The following is a 19,028-nucleotide window of genomic DNA, read 5'->3' as shown; positions in this document are numbered from 1 at the left end:
TGAGGGACGCGTCGCAATAACAACGGCCTAGGTAAGAATGAGCATTTTTTTACAATGTGGTGCTGTTTTTCGGGCGGAATGTACTGTGGGTTCTAGGTCGTATAAGCTGCATGGTTTTCTGGCAGCATATCTGACCTGTGGGAACCTGGCCATAGAACTCTTCATTCTCAAATTCCTCTGTTATTCCTCAAGGAAATGTATGAATACATTGACAACTGGGTGTTACCATTCCCCTGGTCAATAAGGTGTGTCCCTACACTGTCTGATAGGAAGAATGGTAAGAAAATGCTCCAGAATTGTCATTTCATGGATAATGTGAGTATTTACTAAATAGCACGCTAGGAAAGCTGACAGGTCCCCTTTTACCCCTTACCGATATTTGACATAGTTGGGAAGGACTACCCCGCAAATTGCAGTACATGTACGGCACAGCTGGAAACAACACAGTGACAAAGTATGGATGGCTATTGTCCCTGACAGCGAGAAATTTGTATTTATCGCCTTGGGGTCCATTACGCGATATAGAACATAGAACATGTCCTATTTTCCCACGGACCCTTCATACGGTCTGTTGAAACAACGGCTGTGTGAACGGCCACATTTAATTAAATAGGTCTGTGGGACGGCCGTCCCACGGACATTTAACACGTTTGGGTGAATCAGGCCTTAGGCTTCATGCACACGACCGTGCCCGTAATTACAACCTGTAATTACAGGCACGGCCGGCCGGCCATGGACAGCCGGCCGTTTTTACGGGCCATGCTCCCATTATAAAGTATAGGAGCAAGGTCCGTAAAGTAAAAAAAATAGGACATGTCCTATTTTTTGGGCAGGTTTCCACGGCACGGACACCCTACCGTAGACATACCGGAAGGTGTCCGTCGGCCATGGAACTGAATGGGCCTGTAATTACGGGCGATTTTACGGTCGTGTGCATGGGGCCTAAGGGTAAATTTTTCTGTACTCATTTTTTATACTACAGCTTTTTATTTTTTTACTAATATATAGTATTAGAGCCTAAGGCCTCATTCACACGACAGGTTTTCCCGGCCGGGTGCCGGCCGTTCATAAATCGGCCGGCACCCGGCTGCATTAGGAATAATAGACCCCCTAATGGGGATATTCACACGACCGATTTTTTGACGGCCGGGAAAACCGGGCATCAAAAAATAGGACATGCTCTATTTTCGGCCGGCCGCCCGGCTCCCATAGAAGTCTATGGGGCCGGGTAATACACGGCCATCACCGGAATGTGTCCCGAGTGATGGCCGGGTTTTCCGTGGCTTGCGCTCTATCTCCTCCTCCTCACAGCGCAGAGTGCATGTGAGGAGGATGAGTTGATGCCATTCGGACGAATGGCTGTACACTGAGTGGCAGGGCCAGGGTGTACAGCAGGTGGAGGGAGCGCTGCGCTGGCTCCCTTCCCCTGCTTGTTTTAAAAGCGCCCTGGCCCGGCGACACCTTCCATGGCGCCGCTAGCAGCTGCTGCTGCTACTACTGTAGCGACTAGCAGAGCAGGGAGGTATCTCCCCGCTCTGCTATGTGCTAGCCCCACTTTAGCTCCTTGAAGGAGCGGAATCCCCGTGTTTTCGGGGATTCCGCTCCTGGACAGAGCGCTTGATGTCTCTGTCCATATCTGGGCAGTGACATCAGGGGAAACTCCTGAAGCGGAATCCCCAAACACATGGGGATTCCCCTTCAGGAGATGCCGCTGATGTCACTGTCCAGATCTGCCCGGCCCGGAACGGATGCAAAACTTTATGCAAACCGGCCGGGCAAAATGGCCGATTTTACCGGCCGATACTCGGGCTCGGGTGGGACCCGGTCGTGTGAATCCCGCCTTAGGGCTCATCCACACGTAGCGGGATTGCTACGTTCTTTCCGTCTGGAATTCCAGACGAAAAAAACGCAGCAGAATACAGTAGCAGCAAAGTGGGTGAGATTTAACAAATCTCATCCACACGCTGCGTAAAAATTACGAGCAGAAATTAACCTGCGGTGCGTATTTTTTGTACCGTAGTGTGTCAATTCCTGCTGTGTAAAGTGGACTGAATTGCTGCGTTTTTCAGAGATGTCTCCATCTCCCAGCATTGAGAAAAACGCCGCAAAATACGCACCATTTTCTGCAGTCAAAAAAGCAGGAAATGTTGCGTTTTTGCCGTAGCAGAAAGTCTGCTACTTTCAACAGAATTTCTGCAGCAATTCCATTAAAAGTGGACAAGCCCTTAGCGTCAGTTACAGACGTTCAGGTTTTTTTTTACTGAAGTTCGCTTAGTAAATTTTATATACCGTAGATTTACAGTTTTAGTCTAAATTTACTGTAATTAATGTTTTATCCTTTTTTTTTAACTAATACACAACATTACAGTTTTAGTTAGACATTAATTTTTATATTTTACTAAAGTATGTTCATAAAAAAAAAAAGATTTTTTCGTTTTCTTGGTGTAGATTTCTTACTGAAATTTGTTCAGTTTTTTTTTTAACTAGAGTTGTATGACATTTCTAGTCCAAATTTACTGTAATAAACTTTTTTTTATTCAACAGTTTTTTTCCCCTTATAGTATATATAGTGTCAGGGTATGTTCACACGGCTTATTTTCAGCCGTTTTTCGGGCCGTAAACGCCCAGAAAAATGGCAGAAAATACGGGGGGGCCTAAACGTCTCCAAACATCTGCCCATTGATTTCAATGGGAATAACGGCGTTTCGGTCCCACGGGGCGTTTTTTACACGCTGTTCGTAAAAACGTTGCGTAAAAAAAATAATTTAAAAAAGAAGTGCATGTCAATTCTTGAGCCATTTTTCATTGGGTCAAAAGAAAAACAGCTCCAAAAACGCATCAAAAAACGCTTGATGCTTAAAAAAACGGCTGAAAATCAGAGTTTGTATTCCCTTGAAAACATATCCGTATTTTGCAGCCGTTTTTGTTAAGCGTGTGAACATACCCTCAGAGATAATTTGCTAATGTCAGTTAGTTAGGACATTTTTTTTTTTACTTTTATATTGTCAGAATTTTTTTATACACAAAAAGTAGAAAAAAGGTCCGCTCCCCACATTGCAGTCTGGTTACCACGTCCTGTATTTTTATCAGAGCACACGGACAGAAGTCTACGTCGGAGGTAGGTGGATATCCATAGAAGTGAAATGGGTCCGGCACACAATGTAGTAAAATCACTGTTGCTTTATTGATAACACATTTAAAATAACATGGATAAAAATCCCGGGTAAAGAAAAGACCCATTTCACTTGTATAATTGTTTTTTTATTGAAGTTCGTTCAGTACATTTTTTTATGCTACAGGTTTATGACAAATTTACTGTAGTACATTTTTTATACTAGTGTTTTTCTTAATTTATATTGTACACAATTTTTGTTTTCTAATTTTGTTACATTTTTCTTTTCTTCTCTTCTATTTTTATTTTCTTCTATTCTTATTTCTTTGAATCTTTATTTTAAATCTTTGTATACACTATACATGTGTATAAGTATTACACACACACTCCTGTGTAGAAAAAGTCCCAATCTTTACAAAGGCTTTATTCAGCCGAGGACGCATACGCCCTCCTGACCTCTGACACTGATACGACCAGCATGTGGGAAGAGGAATAGGAGGAACCCCCACGAAGGCCCTTCATGACAACTGATGAGGCAACCCTGAGATGAGTGATCCCATGTGGACCCCACCTCCTGAGAATTACGCGCCTCATATTTCTGATTTCATGGGAAGCACAGGAATTCAGTTTGAGACTGCAGGCGTCACATATATTGGCTTTTTTAAAGGACGAGTGTCACGGAAAAAAAAAAAATTCTGAGACATGGTGGGGAGTGGGACCGGCAGCAACAGGTACTGGCAAAAGAAAACGCCTCGACGTGCGTTTCGCCCTACAGACCGGCTTCGTCAGGAATGACATATCAGAAGTTTGTCAAACGTTTAGCTACACAGGTTTAGGGTTTAAGAAGGGAAGGACTCCAGTAAGTGAATCCTCCGAATGCCCCCTTTTCCTAGGAGTTAGCAGCATTTCCAAAACCAAGAAGTGTCATAGTAAAGGAGGGAGTAAAGGGGAGGAGGAGGGAGGCTGTCAGAGAGGGAGGGGGTGCAGCACACGTCATGCTGCACTGAAAAGCCTAAGTGATGGCTAAGCCAGGAAGCCTGCAGATTGCCACTAGGGTGGCAAGGTCAGCAGTGAAGGGGGATATGGAGAGCGGAACCTGACTGCCATCTATGAATGAGGGCAGCCATGGTGGTTATTATACTGTATAAGAATGAGAGGGGGAGCCACCCTGGGGACTAGAAATTGGAGTGGAACCATGCTGAATGAGTGTCAGAGCCGTGCTGGGGACTAGGAATGAGAGGGGAACCATGCTGGGGAACAAGATTTAAAGGAGAGTCATGCTAAGGACCAGGAATGAGAAGGGAACCTTGCTGGGGACTACAAATGTAAGGGTAGCCATGCTGGGGACTAAGAATGGGAAGGGGGCCATGCTGTGGACTAAGAATGAGAGGGGGAGCCATTCTGGGGACTAAGAAAGAAAGGGGGAGCCATCCAGGGGACTAAGAACGAGAGAGGAGTCTGGGTAATATAACTGAGGGGGGCCATGCTGGGGACTAAGAATGAGAGGGGGAGCCATTCTGGGGACTAGGAAAGAAAGGGGGAGCCATCCAGGGGACTAAGAACGAGAGGGGAGTCATGCTGGGGATCTTGAATGAGAGGGGAGACATGTTGGAAACTAATAATGAGAGGGGAGCCATGCTGGGGATTATTAATGAGAGGGGACCATCCTGGGGATAATTAATGAGAGGGGGCAATCCTGGGGATGAAGAATCAGAGGGGGAGCCATGGTGGGGATGAAGAGTGAGAGGGGAGCCATGCTGGGGACTAGAAATGAGAGGGCTGTTTATTTGTGTGCTCTACCTGTTCGCTGCTTGCATTACACATGTTAACCTGCCTTCTGTGTACTTTTTTCTGAGTACCACCCCAATAAAAAAACATTTTTTGTGCAATTTTTGGTGGTCGGCTCAAAAAGGTTTCACTGTGTTAATAGGGGTTGGAGTTCCAGTTTTTGGGATAAGAAACTCCAAATTTCCTTGCCCCTGTTCACACAGCAATAGACATAAATGTTAAAATTCTGGTTGCCTGTTGCTACCACTAGGGGGAGTACTCTGCATACATATGTATATAACTCTGATTGAAATTATAAATTGCAATAAAAGAATATAGCCTCCCTGCTCTGCCTGGAGATGATAATCAGGACACTGTACAATAAGCCAGGCAAATATTTCTAAAATATCTCACAAAAGTCGCACCTTGTGATCAGTCTATTATTTTTCCCAGGAGATGAACAAATCATTCCAGTTTACTATTCTAAAAAATGCCATGAACTCTGCTGCAAGCAGGGACTGTAGAGAACAGATGTAACCAGAAAAACCTCAGCGCAGCACAGAGACGAGCTCGTTCCCGCAGCAATCAGCGTACACAGCGCGACATCCGCAGACTCGAAGCGTCGGAACGCGCATGCTCAGGATCCCTAAACGTTCTCTATGGGAAAAAGGGAGTGGGGGGCGCGGCTTGGGATGGTCACGCCCACATTCGGCAGGAAGGGTGGCGCTGGACGACGGGTGCCAGGCAGGCGTGTCATCGCGTTAAACTGCGGAGCATGGGATGTGTATGAGGGTCCCCCCTCCATAACAACAACCCCCCTCCTCCCGGCCCGCTGCTATCGTTCTTGAATAGCGACACCGCCGCCTCTACCTCCCTACGAGGCCTGGGACAGCTCCGGCGGCAGCGGCGGTGGTAGTGGGAGGATAGAGGCAGCATGTCGCGATCCGTGCTGCAGCCCAGTCAGCAGAAGCTGGCCGAGAAGCTCACCATCCTCAATGACCGGGGCATCGGGATGCTCACCCGGCTCTACAACATCAAGAAGGTAAAAGGAGGAGGGAGCGGCATAGTGTGGGCATAGCGCCGTCTGTATGTGCGGGCCTGGGACTCTCCCACACATAGTAGCCGGGTCTGTGCCAGTGCAGAGGAGCCAGGACCGGTGGGTGACCCGGGGATTGTCAGTGTGACAATGATGGTGGTTATTCCTCTACTGATTTCTATGAACAGGGCGGTGCAGGATGAGGGATCCCAGCTGCAGGGAGGAGGAGGAGGAAATCCTCCATGTTATTACTGATTGCAGGAAAGAAATCTCTGCTGACATTCCCATGTAACGTGTGGTCAGGCACCTATGTCAGTTCTTCTGGTCACAGAGCTCAGTCACTGATAACCGATTGTAATGTGTGGGCTTCCTGCATCCATTCAGTGTAATGATACATTATGTGTGACCCTTCTAATGATGGCAACAATGTATCACTTCTAGACAACCGCTGGATGTGAACGCTGGGAGTACTGACCAGGCCGGGCACTGCTATGTGATTCATGTACAGCTCATACTCTGCATGTCACAGCCCAGGTTACTTCCTCCAAAACTGCCGCTCCTCAGCTTTATTCTTTTAAAGGGGGAGTCTAGGATGAATAAGTAAGCTGTGATATGTCTAAAATTGCAATATATTTACCATGTTGATTCCGTGCCGTTCCCGCTATTCTGATGTCCGCTTTCGTCCTTGTTTGCCAGTTGTCCACATGTAAGTGATGTCACATGACCATGACAATTGAGGCTGCGGCGCTATGACGTTCTGCCTATGCTGACATCACGACATGCAACAGCTGTCGTGTGATGTCATTACGTACATCTGGTAAACTAGAAGGGCCAGGGATGTATAGGGTTATTATAATACAATTTGTTTTGTTTAAAAAATTAGTAATGGTTATTTGTAATCATATTTATGTTTGTTTTAAAGGGGTTTCCTAGATTCATACAGCACTTTAACGTTGAAATCTCTTGTCATTGATGCATGTGAGAAGATGTCATTGGTGTCTGTCATCTCCGATCCCCACAATAAGCAGGCTTTATAGAGAGCCTAAACGCGGTTGGTACTGCTCTGAGATTTTACTGGAAATCTGACAAATTCTAAGGAAACCGGCGTCGATTGGCTTGGACCGTTGCTTATAAATGTCAGTTTTTTTAGTAACGGAAGTCCCTGAGCAGTCTAGAGTTCTTTCAGGCCACGTCCAGACATTGCGTATTGTATCTGACCAGTTTCTTTAAAAAAAAATTGCACCAAAATCCGTAGCAGATGATCCGCATCTGTTTCTGCATCAAAATGTAAAATTGACATCTTAAAATGCAATATTAAGTGTGGAATTTACCTTCAGAATATCCTGTGCTTACTTATATGTGGAAATTCTGCATCGTGTGCATGTAGACTCCTTCTAGAAATCATTGGTACCCCGAAATCAGAGACTTTAGCAATGTGATCTTCTCACATGTATATATTCTTAGATGTTAGACGATGATTTTGACTGGATTTCCTTCTAAACGGAAACCCACCTTATGGCCAAGATAAGAGTGCTAGACGCATTGTTTAGTCCCTAAGCGCTGATTTTGGGACCCACAGTGGATGAGGGTTTACATAAAATCATCCAATAACACAGAGTACCGCCATAAAAACCTCTGAAAAAAATATGAATGAAATATATGTAATCAATGTAAATCAATAGGATCTGTCATTGATTCTGTAAAAATGTATGTCAAGCTGATCCTAAGGTCTCATTCACACAGGCTTTTACAACTCCAGCCAAACTCCTGGTAATACAGAGCTGTAATATGGCATCCATCACTGTTTACGGGGCTCTAGGATGCCTCGGGATGTCTCTGGTTTGATACAGAGGCGTATGGGGGCTTTTTGTCAGATTCATACAGAATCTGACAGAAAATTGTGGCATGTTTCGTCGGAATGCCATATTACGAGGGTATTCTCCACAAGAATAAATTTTCGTCCCTTAATATGGAGGCATTACAGAGCAGTAAGAACTCTGTGCTACCGTACAGGCTCCGCGCACACCTCTCTTCAGGGTGCGTGAGGCCTAAGGCTGCGCTCAATAGTTTTCAGGTGATCTATTTATCCTCATAAACCAAGAACAGTAAGGGCTTGTCCACACGTAGCAGAAATAATTCCGCAGAAACTAGCAGAAATTCTGCTGCGGAAAAACCACAATTTCCTGCGTTTTTTTTTTTACTGCAGAAAATGGTGCAGATTTTGCTGCGTTTTTCTCAATGCTGGGAGATAGTGACATCTCCTCTGTAAAATGCAGGCATTTACATGCTGTGGTCCGAAAAAAACGCACTGCAGGTGAATTTCTGGTCGGAAATTTTACGCAGCGTGTGGATGTGATTTGTTATATCTCACCTACTTTGCTGCTACTGTATTCTGCTGTGTATTTTCCATCCGCAATTCCGGAAGAAAAATACGCAGCAATTCCGCTACGTGTGGACAAGCCCTAATGGATTCCAGAACGGGATACGAGGAAACTTTTCCAAACTTTTCCTCTGCAAGTTTTTTTTCTTTGGCTTTCCTGTCAGCCATTGTGAAAGAAGCCTTATTCATCGATTATGGCAGCCTCATGCAGACGTGGTCCACAAACATCTTCGGGTTTTCCTATTGGATTAGGGTGCACATGTGGCAGATTTTGTCGCAGAAATTTCTGTGACTGAAAATCCGTTCTATTCATCTGAATGATGCGGTTTCTGCTGCAGGTGCATGGATTTCTGGAACTTCCATTCACATGAATGAAACTGATTTTCAGTCACAGAAATTTCTGCAACAATATCTGCCGCATGTGAATTCCCCCTTGAAGCTCTATATTCCTATTTAATTTTTGGTTGTACCCTGTCTGTGGTGAGGGTATACAATAAGTAATGAGCTACGGTTATTGGTATTGGGCGCACACAATAGAGGTTATGAAGAAAAATGGCTGCGTTGTCCCTGGCAACCAGGTAGATTCTTGTTGTTATTTGCAAGTAAAGTTTAGAAAATGAAAGCACAACCCTTGGGATAGACAAATGAACTAAATGCCATCTTTATCAAGTAGTACAAAGTGCCAGTGAGCTATGCCAGGTACAGCTTGGCATAGCTCAGTAGAGTCACTGTATTCCTTAGCTGGCATGCACCATGTTGAGGATTACAGTGCACGATAAATAAAAATTCCAGAATGAAGGCGCCGCAGTTAAACCTTGTTTTTTTTCGCTCTGCACAGCGTCACTCCTGACCATTCACATGAATACGACTGTGTTGCAGTTGTTTGGACATAACCTGACGGAGCTGTGCAGAGAATATGGGCTTCAGCCGGTTCCTTCTGGGCATGGGTGGTAGTCACAGAGGGCAAACTTTTTTAATTTACTTTTGGAAAAATCTGAATTCTACCACAGACTTCATGAGGAGGGCTTCATATTACTGACCGCTGCCAAGCTGCTGTCTTCTTATCTGCTGTCCTAGTACTACACCTAATGTGACCTGAGTCATGTTGGTGGTGTTGTTGCTAGGGACGCGCTGCCTAACAACCAGTCTTTTCAGAGGTGTTGTCAAGCAGCATGTCTGTAGTAACCGGTCTTGTGTTACTTAGGTCTTCAGCTCAAAGTAGATTTATTATTTGCTAAAATTTTTCTCAGGCGATGGCAAACTAAAATAAGTATTCTGACCCATGGAACAAACTTCAACCTTGGAGCTTCTTTCCAGAATATGGTAGGGGTTTGCATAATTCTCTTATGTTATTAACCCCTTTTCGCACACGGAGGTAATTTTAAGTTTTTACATCCTAATTGCAGTGCTTCAATAAGATGTAATAGGGGGTTCATTGAATGGCACATGCACAGGATCTACACAGGACAGATTACCTGCACATTTTGCATGCACTTTTTAAGCCAAGACCAGAATTGGATCCAGGAGAGCAGATCTATAAGGGTATGTTCACACGCAAATGCAAAAACTTCTGAAAATACGGAGCTGTTTTTTTTTATGACCATTTTTGGATAGTCTATGAAAAACGGCTCCAAAAACGTCCCAAGAAGTGACCGGTACTTCTTTTTCGCGGCCGTTTTTTTTTTTGCGCGGCAGTTTTTCAAAACGGCCGCGTAAAAAAAAAACGGCCCATCGGAACACAACTCAGTTTTTCCCATTGCAATCAATGGGCAGATGTTTGGAGGCGTTCTGCTTCCGATTTTTTTTGGACATTTTACGGTCCGAAAATAGCCCGTGTGAACATACCCTAAGGTCTTGTTCACACAGTGCAGAATTTGCCAGTATTTTTCAGCTAAAAACCAGGAACTAAATGAAGGCCTGGATCCAATTCTGGTTTTGGCTTAAAAAATGCAAGCAAAATCTGCACTGTGTGAACAAGGCCTAAGGCCTTTCTTTTTATATTATGTTTAGGCTGCATTCCTTGTCTTAAAAAATACTTATTATAAGTGGCCTGTCTTGTAAATAATGTGATCGGCGCTGTAATATAGATTACAGCAGTGATTTTTATATTTAGAGAAACAATCATTTTTGACTGAGTTACGACCTATTTTAGCTTTATGCCCATGCCTTTCTTAATGCCCAACTGGGCGTGTTTTACTTTTTGACCAAGTGGGCGTTGTGGAGAGAAGTGTATGACGCTGACCAATCAGCGTCATACACTTCTCTCCATTCATTTACACAGCAGATAGTGATCTTACTAGATCATTATGTGCAGCCACATACTCAGACATTAACATTACTGAAGTGTCCTGACAGTGAATAGACATCACTACCAGCCAGCACATGTCTATGCAGAATCCTTACACTTCGCTAACGTTTGTGGTTGATTTACAGCACAGCAAGCGTAATCTCGCTGTAAATGACAGTTTACAATGTAATCTCACGAGACTACGCCTGATGTGCTGTATATCAACCACAAACGTTAGCGAAGTGTCCAGATTCTGAATAGACATACCCATTTGTTTTGCTTTATACATCCAGATTCTGAATAGACATCACATACTTGGTGGAGGTAATGTATATTCACTGTCAGGACACTTGAGTAAAGTTAATGTCTGAGTATGTGGCTGCACATAGTGATCTAGTAAGATCACTATGTGCTAAATGAATGGAGAGAAGTGTATGACGCTGATTGGTCACTGATTGGTCAGCGTCATACACTTCTCTCCACAACGCCCACTTGGTCAAAAGTAAAAACACTCCCACTTGGGCATTAAAAAAGTTATTAGCATAAATCTAAAATGGGTCATAACTGATAATGATCGTTTTTCTAAATAAAAATCACTTATCTACATTACAGCGCCGATCACATAATGTACAATATAGGGCACTTATAATGTTGTGACAGAGCCTATTTCAATATATGTCAGGAAGCTCCTAACATCATTGTCCGTATACCACCGATGGAAGGCAAAAACATGATGTCAATTAGGCCTTATTTAGCAAATGTGACAGAAGTTTGTAGCTGGCGCCTAACTTTTTTTTAATTCATGTTTATTGGAGATCTTATTGTCTGGCTACTACTTTAGAATAAAGTAATTTGTCCTGCCCCGTTCTTAAAGGGTAACCAAACTTTCATAAAACATTTGACATGTTTATTTGGATAGTGGGAGGCCGAGCACTGAGGCCCTCAGAAATTGCTAAAGTGAAGCATCAGAAGCAATTGGGTAAGCGCTGTGCCCCTTTAGTTTCTGATCGGCTTTCTGAGGAAAGCTGATCAGAAACAAAGGGGCATAAGGTTAGGTGGGGGTCTCTGCTCGGACTCCCACTGATCCAAACTTCTGACATGTTATGACATGTGAAAAGTTTTATGAAAGGTTAGTTACACTTTAATAACAACAGCCTTGTTAGGCCGTATTCACACATGACCGTGTCATCGGTTCCACTTCTGAATACAAAGCTGCTAAAAGTAATTTTCCATATCCTAGGCATTCTTTCCTCCAGTCCTCCCAGCTTTTTTCGTGTCTCGTTGTGATAGCACTGAGTGGCAGGGTGTCATGTAATGGTAGCATCTGGAGCAACTGAAACAACAATGAGGGCAGCAATGGGGCATGGAGTATTAGAACGCATAACCATGTGTTGTTGTGGTTGCATTTTCCCTGCTCAATGAGTAAAAACAACTGGTCAAGTCAATGAGTAAAAAACATAAAACAAGAAATCTGCGACGAATAGAAAATTCTGCGGATTTAAATCTGAGACACTTTTTATAAGTCTTATTAATTTAAAATGAAGGTATTGATTGTTGTAATTGAAGGAAGATTTGTCATCGTTCCACCACATCTGAACTTGACCTTAAAGTCCAGGTTCTCCCCCACACCATGAACAGAATACAGGCGCCATTTTACATCATCAGTTTAGAGAAAGGATGTTCTCTTTGGAGGGCCATTATGACCAGACCTCTTCTCTCTTTATAGAGAAAATACAAGGGATTGCAGCTATAGGGTTCAGGAGGTTGACGCATGTATTTTGCCAGGCAGCTTCTATGCCTTGGTGAGCGTTATGCAGCACACGTAAACAAACATGGTGCAAGTTGTGATCAGTGGTGACTGTACTTCAGCTCGGCCGCTATTCCGTGACCGGTGCCATCTACTTCTGGCATGGACATCCGGTGCCCAGAGATGGCCGAAGCAGCTAATCGGTGCGCGGTCCAGGTGTTGGACCCCCACCGATCGCATACTGATGACATATCCAGTGGATAGTTTATCAGTTTTCCGGTAGTGGACAACCCCTTTAACAAAATATAATTTTGACTGGATTTGGTTCCCCCTTTAGGGTATGTCTACACTGCAAAATTTCCATCTGGAAATAATTACAGCATATTGCAGTAGCAGCATCGTGGATGAGGTTTCAACAAATGTGAAAAAAATTTGCAGAAAAGATGTGTTGAAATTAACCTGTGGTGCAGATTTTTGCACTTCAGCAAATCCCTGACTTGAGTGGGTGGAATTCAATGAAGCGATTCTGTACATGCGCCGACCGTAGACGACATGGGTCATGGGCTAACATATAAAGAGGGTCAGTAGATTAGAACAGTACACACTGAGGAAGCGGTGATCCGAAATGCACATTGGGGCACGGCGAGGTGTGACTTTAAGGGTTTAGGACAATGGGTAATGTACTTGTTATGTACTGACTTTTTGGGTTACTATTTTACTAAGTGGTACCACACTGGATTCAGCAGAAGGTAGATCAGTTGTAGTGTTGCTGCATTGCATATTCCAGTTGGGTGTATAGCCGCCATTTCCATGAGCCCAAACCTTCTTTTTTTTCCGCACCCGTTGTTTGTATTGATTCTTTATTTATTTACCACATGTTTGTAACACAATTTTAATTGGCATGAATAAAATGTATGATTTTTAAAAAAAATCTTTTTGTGCGAGTAGTCTGTATTACTCCGTCTTTGTTCTGTAGGTGAAGCATTTACAGTAGCAGCAAAGTGGATGAGATTTAGTTTATGTTCCCACACACCAGATACGCTGCAGGTTTTCTGCAAGTTGAGTTTTGTTCAGTGGAAACGCTGTATAAACCACTGGACATCTGCAGGTGCACCTATAGTTTGCTATAATCAATGAGTGACACTAAATCCGCAGGTAAAACCCACAGCGTTTCCGCAGCAATATGCACAGCAAAAACGCACTACGTCATGTGAATTTCTGTAACAGATTTACAGGATTTTTTGGGGATTCTGCCACAGATTTTCTATTGCAGAATATCTTCAGTGTATCCCATGTGTGGGAACATATCCTTGGGCTGGGTTCCCACTGCCGTTGTCATGGCGATGTATCCCTCTGTCCAGACCGACCTCCAGGGATGATGCTGCAGCACGTGTGATTGCTGCAGTTTGTGATTGGCTGCAGTGGTCACATGGGATGAAATGTCATCCCAGGAGGCTGGCCTGGACATAGAACAGTGGAATGCGTCGCTATGACAACGGCCGGGGGTAAGTATTAGCTTTTTTTTTTTAGTTAATTTAAATTATTTTTTTTTGCGATGTAATCGCAGCGTTTCCGCTGCAAAAGTCTAAACACTTGCTATTTGTTGCGTGTTTTATATTCCCATTGAATTCAATGCGGAAAACCCGCAACAAAAGAGCAATCCGCAGAATAAATTGACATGTAGCGGATTTAAAATCCGAACAGCAGGTCAATTTATGAATGTTTCAGCTGCAGATTTTTTTCTGCAGCGTGTGAAAGATTTGTTCAATTCTTATTCACTTTGCTGCTGCTGTAAATGCTGCGGAATTTCCGCACAGAGTTCCGTTGCGGAAATTCTGCATCATTTATGCTCTGTGGGAGCCCGGCCTTAGGCAAAATGCACATGTTGCGTAATTTGCTGCAGAAAACCTGCATCAAAACCGCACCTAATGGCTTTTTTGGTGTGGTTTTTACATTTTGATGCGTAAATAGGTGCGTTTTCATGCTGTGGGTTTTGCTGCGTTTTTCTTTAGAACTAGTCGGATACAATTCTCAAGTGGAAACGCAAGATAAATTGACATACTGCAGATTTAAAAATATGGACCGCAGGTCAATTTACGTGCAGAAAAAACCCTGCAGCGTGTACATGAGATTTCCTGAAATCTCACTTACTTTGCTGGTACTGCATTACGCTGTAGATTTGCCACACGCAAATACGTGCTGAAAAAAACAGCACGTAATATGCATTGTGTGCGTTAGGCCTTAGGCTGGGTTCCCACAGTGCAGATTTGCTGCAGATTTTGACTTTATATTGTAAGCTAAAACCAGAATCGGATCCAGGAGTGCAGACCTATAAGGCCTTTCTTTATATATTTCTTGTGTTTGGGTTCCGTTCCTGGTTTTGGCTAAAATTTGCAATAAATTTGTACTGTGAGAACACCGCTTTACAGTGTATAGGGAGAAAGCCGCAGCAACTGGAGGGCGGGGGTAGCATGAATATACGGGTACTCTGGTGCTGCTAGTATACTTTTTAAATATTCCTAAACTACAGGACATTAACTATAAGTAATAGCGTGCTGAAGTCCTCATCTTCACTTCTTTATTCTGCTTTTAGACAGGACAGCATAAATATCTGACTGATCCGCTTTGATGATGCAGCTAAGGCCTCGTTCACATCTGCGTCGGGCTTCCGTTCCAGAGTTCCGTTAGACCTTTCCGTCAGGGGAACCCATGAATGGAAACCAGAGCTTTCCGTTCACATTATTGATTTCAATGGTAATGCTACCGTTGCAAATGGTTTTAGTTTGCCTCCATTCCGTAAGTTTTCCATCTTTTGGGGGAAACCATAGCGCAGTTGAATACGCTATTTATTCTGCCGAAAATAAAATCGCAAAAAAGCATGACATCGGTATGAAACTCCAACATCTAACCCCTGAATAAGTCATCAATAGACCTTTATCTAAAGCATGAGGGTGAAGTTTAGAAATATATGTATTGCTTATGAAGTGTGTGTTTTACCTCTGACGGAAGAGAGGTAAACGTATGCTAACGGTAGTGTGAAAGAAGCCTTATCTGTCCATTCATGTGTTTATCCACATTCCTCAGTCAGACAATAAAGTGATCTTGTAGTTAATTGTCACATAGACCGAAGAGGAAAAAAAACCCAGGAAGTTGTTTGTTTGTGTGTGTGTGTGTGTGTATATATATATATATATGTGTGTGTGTGTGTGTGTGTGTGTGTGTGTGTAACACCTCTGCCTGAAGCGGACCATAGACGCAGCAATAATCATTAACAATCCGACCATGAACTACAATGGTTAACTATGTCTAGTCAAGTGTTCGGTTCTAACTGATGGGAAAGAGCTGCGTAGGCTGTTTTTTTTTTTTTTTTGTGCTTGTATGATATAAAGCCTATGATCATGATGTTTAATCTAATGAAAGATAACTTGTGCAGCCGTAAATATGAACAACAGGGAAACCGCGTTCCGTTAGAAAATAAAATATCTTGGAATTGGATAGAAATCTTTCTAAAGTTCCCTGATACTTGATACTTTTCTGTTTAGAATTGCCATCTCCCTTGTCCCCTCCACTTCTCTTACCACAATTGACATTTAGCCACTCCCCTTTGAATAAGCCCCACCCTTTTCCTACACTTTGGCTAAACTATGGAGAGCAGTAAGGGCCTGTTCACATGGTCGTTCAGGAACAGATGAACGGAAACTATCGCTTCCGTTTACATTACCAATGATTTCAATGGTAATGTTTCGGTTCCGTAAAGTTTTGTTTTTTTCCTAGATACAATAGTGCTGTCGATTGCAGTATTGTTTCCGACAGAATATAGAAATTTTGCGAAACAGAAACAAACTGAAAGGGAGGCATTACCGTTGAAATCATTGGTAATGGAAACGGAAGCGATAGTTTCCGTTCATCTGTTCCTCTGACGGGAAGGTTGAACGGAACCCGAACGATGATGTGAACAGGCCCTAAGGTGTGGAAGATCTTTTGCTATTTAGGCAGATCTCTACAATATGGTTTGTTTCAGTAAAACTTTGGACCCCATACTAAACCATCTGTCTGACTTTTTATGGAGACCTACTGGGGTTTCTTTTTGTGGCAAGCCACTGTATGGCCTCTTCCCACGCTGTGGAAAAAATCTGCGGAAATTGGCATGTGGTGCAGATTCTTTAGCTGCAGCGTCTCAATTTATGTTGCGAAAAAACGCTGCAGAATTTCAATACGGAAATTCCACCTCAAATACATAATGTGTGCAGGGGGCCAAGTCCTTGCACGAAACTTCAGACTCCGACTCCTTCATAAATGGCTGTATAATAAGTAATAACAAATGTTACTGTAGAAAGTGTAACCTCAAGCGTTTCATCACCATCATGAAAAAATATCCGGCTACTTCTATAGTACATAGCATATATTTATTGGAATACAATTTTGTAACAAAAAACTTTTCTGATTTCCCATGAGTAAATATGCAACACGCTATGCACTATAAATAAATACAATAATATTACTATAGAATATTTTTAATTTGAAGTTGTAGTCCGTACATTTCTTCCGACTTTTGACTTAAAATATACATGCTAAATCTGCAGCAAATCTGCACTGTGTGAAAAAGATCTAAGGATGGATTCACTTGCGCGTTTCGCTGCAGAAATTTTTTGCAACAGACAGTCCGCTCCATCTGAATGGAACTTGCAGAAATCGATGCACCTGCGGCAGAAACAACCTCATTCAGATGAATGGAACGGACTTTGTCACAGAAAATTTTTAGAACAAAATCTGCCGCATGTGACTGCACCCTAGGGCCTTGTTCACACAGTACAGATTTGAAGCGGATTTTGTGCAGAAACGCCACAACTGCTATTTATTGCGGGTTTTACCTCCCATTGAATTCAATAGGGGAAACCTGCAGTGATTACGCAAAAACAATTGACCTGCTGTGGAATAAAATTCTGCACTGCCGGTCCATTTCTGACCGTTTTTTTCCGCACAGTATTTACGCAGCGTGTGGATGAGATTTGTTTAATCTCATCCACTTTGCTGCTACAGTATTCTGTTGTGTTTTTTCCGACCGGATGGAAAAACACAGCAATTCCACTATGTGTGGACAAGGGCTCAGATGCATGGAACTGATTTTCAGTCGCAGAAAATCTCTAAGGCTATGTTCACACAGAGTATTTTGGGGGAGGAATATCTGCCTCAAAATTCCGTTTGGAACTTTGAGGCAGATATTCCTCTCCCTGCACGCCGATTTTCGCGGCGATTATCGCGCCGTTTTTCGCCCGCGGCCATTGAGCGCCGCGGGCATAAAACAGCGAGAAATACGCTTTCTCCTGCCTCCCATTGAAGTCAATGGGAGGTCAGAGGCGGAAGCGCCCGAAGATAGGGCATGTCGCTTCTTTTTCCCGCGAGGCAGTTTTACTGCTCGCGGGAAAAAGACGCCGACGCCTCCCATTGAAATCAATGGGAGGCGTTCTCGGGCCGTTTTTGCAGAGTTTTGCGACGCGGTTTCCGCGTCAAAAAACTCGGCAAAATACCCCGTGTGAACATAGCCTAACAAAGTAATTAGGGCTTGTTCACACACAACTGAATTTCTGCAGACATTCCGTTGCGAAAAAAAACTCCATTTCCCGCGGTTTTTACTGCAGAAAATGGTGCGTATTTTGCTGCCTCTTTCACAATGTTAGGAGATGGTGACATCTCCTATGAAAAACGCAGCAATTCTGTCAACTTTCCGCAGCAGGAATTGACGTGCTGCGGTGTGAAAAATACGCAATTCCGAACGGAGAAAACGTATTAATTCCAAAGTGTGGACGATCCCTTAAAGATAAAATTCTGTTATTCTCACAGACAAATGTATTGAAATCTTTCTGTCAGCGCCCCCGATTATTCTGAAGCGTTTTATTTTATGCTCCAGTTTGCCAGAATAGCGTAGTCTGGTACATTATTATACCCTGAAGAAAAAAAAAAACTAGAAACTTGATGTATCCCGTTAAGTTCAGTGGATCTATAACGTTTCCGTTTTGGCATCACTGATGCTTCAGAAACTGAAGCCTGGAGTCCTATGTGAACTGCTCCGAACCAGCGTTATTCTATAGAGAGATTGTGCGCCAACTGTATTCATTTCAAGTGGCATCAGGATTGATTTCTATGGACAACGACTTCACTTTACCTTTTACACTTATTTTTGTACATCTCTGCCATCCAACATCCAGGGCTGCAGTGGAGGCAATTCATGGTGTCTTTGCCAAATACAAATGCTAATGAAAAGCTAGACTTTTTGGTGCTTTAGGCTATGTTCACACAGAGTTTTTTGGCACGGAAACCGCGCCGCAAAACTCGTCAAAAGCGGCCCGAAAATGCCTCCCATTGATTTCAATGGGAGGTGGCGGCGTCTTTTTCCTGCGAGTGGTAAAACCGTCTCGCGGGAGAAAGAAGGGACATGCCCTTTCTTCGGGCGTTTACGCCTCTGACCTCCCATTGACATCAATGGGAGGCAGAGAAAGCGTATTTTGCGGCGTATTATGCCTGCGGCGCTCATTGGCAGTGGGCGAAAACTGCTGCGAAAATCGGCGTGCAGGGAGAGGAAAATCTGCCCTAAACTTCCAAACGGAATTTTGAGGCAGAAATTCTGCCTGCAAAAAAAACTGTGTGTGAACATAGCCTTAGTGTTGCTTTGCTGCAAATTGTGTGACTTTCAGGTGTTAA

General features: G+C 43.4%; 2 protein-coding genes across 4 annotated transcripts in view; one reads left to right on the top strand and one right to left on the bottom strand.

Annotated features, from left to right (window-relative positions):
* Positions 1-6,605, bottom strand: part of NUP35 (nucleoporin 35) — a 49,598-nt gene extending 42,993 nt beyond the window's left edge. The window contains exon 1 of the mRNA XM_075829545.1: positions 6,553-6,605. The gene's annotated coding sequence lies outside the window, so the exon portion shown is untranslated. The remainder of the gene's footprint in view (positions 1-6,552) is intronic.
* NCKAP1 (NCK associated protein 1) overlaps positions 5,565-19,028 on the top strand; it is a 103,910-nt gene continuing 90,446 nt past the window's right edge. For all 3 annotated transcript variants that reach the window (XM_075829543.1, XM_075829542.1, XM_075829541.1), the window contains exon 1: positions 5,565-5,921. In XM_075829543.1, the coding sequence (XP_075685658.1) occupies positions 5,814-5,921 (108 nt within the window). In that variant the 5' untranslated portion in view covers positions 5,565-5,813. The remainder of the gene's footprint in view (positions 5,922-19,028) is intronic.

This window comes from Rhinoderma darwinii, chromosome 6, assembly GCF_050947455.1.
Source record: "Rhinoderma darwinii isolate aRhiDar2 chromosome 6, aRhiDar2.hap1, whole genome shotgun sequence".
Classification (NCBI taxonomy): Eukaryota; Metazoa; Chordata; class Amphibia; order Anura; family Rhinodermatidae; genus Rhinoderma; species Rhinoderma darwinii.
This window is presented reverse-complemented; position numbering and strand designations above follow the sequence as displayed.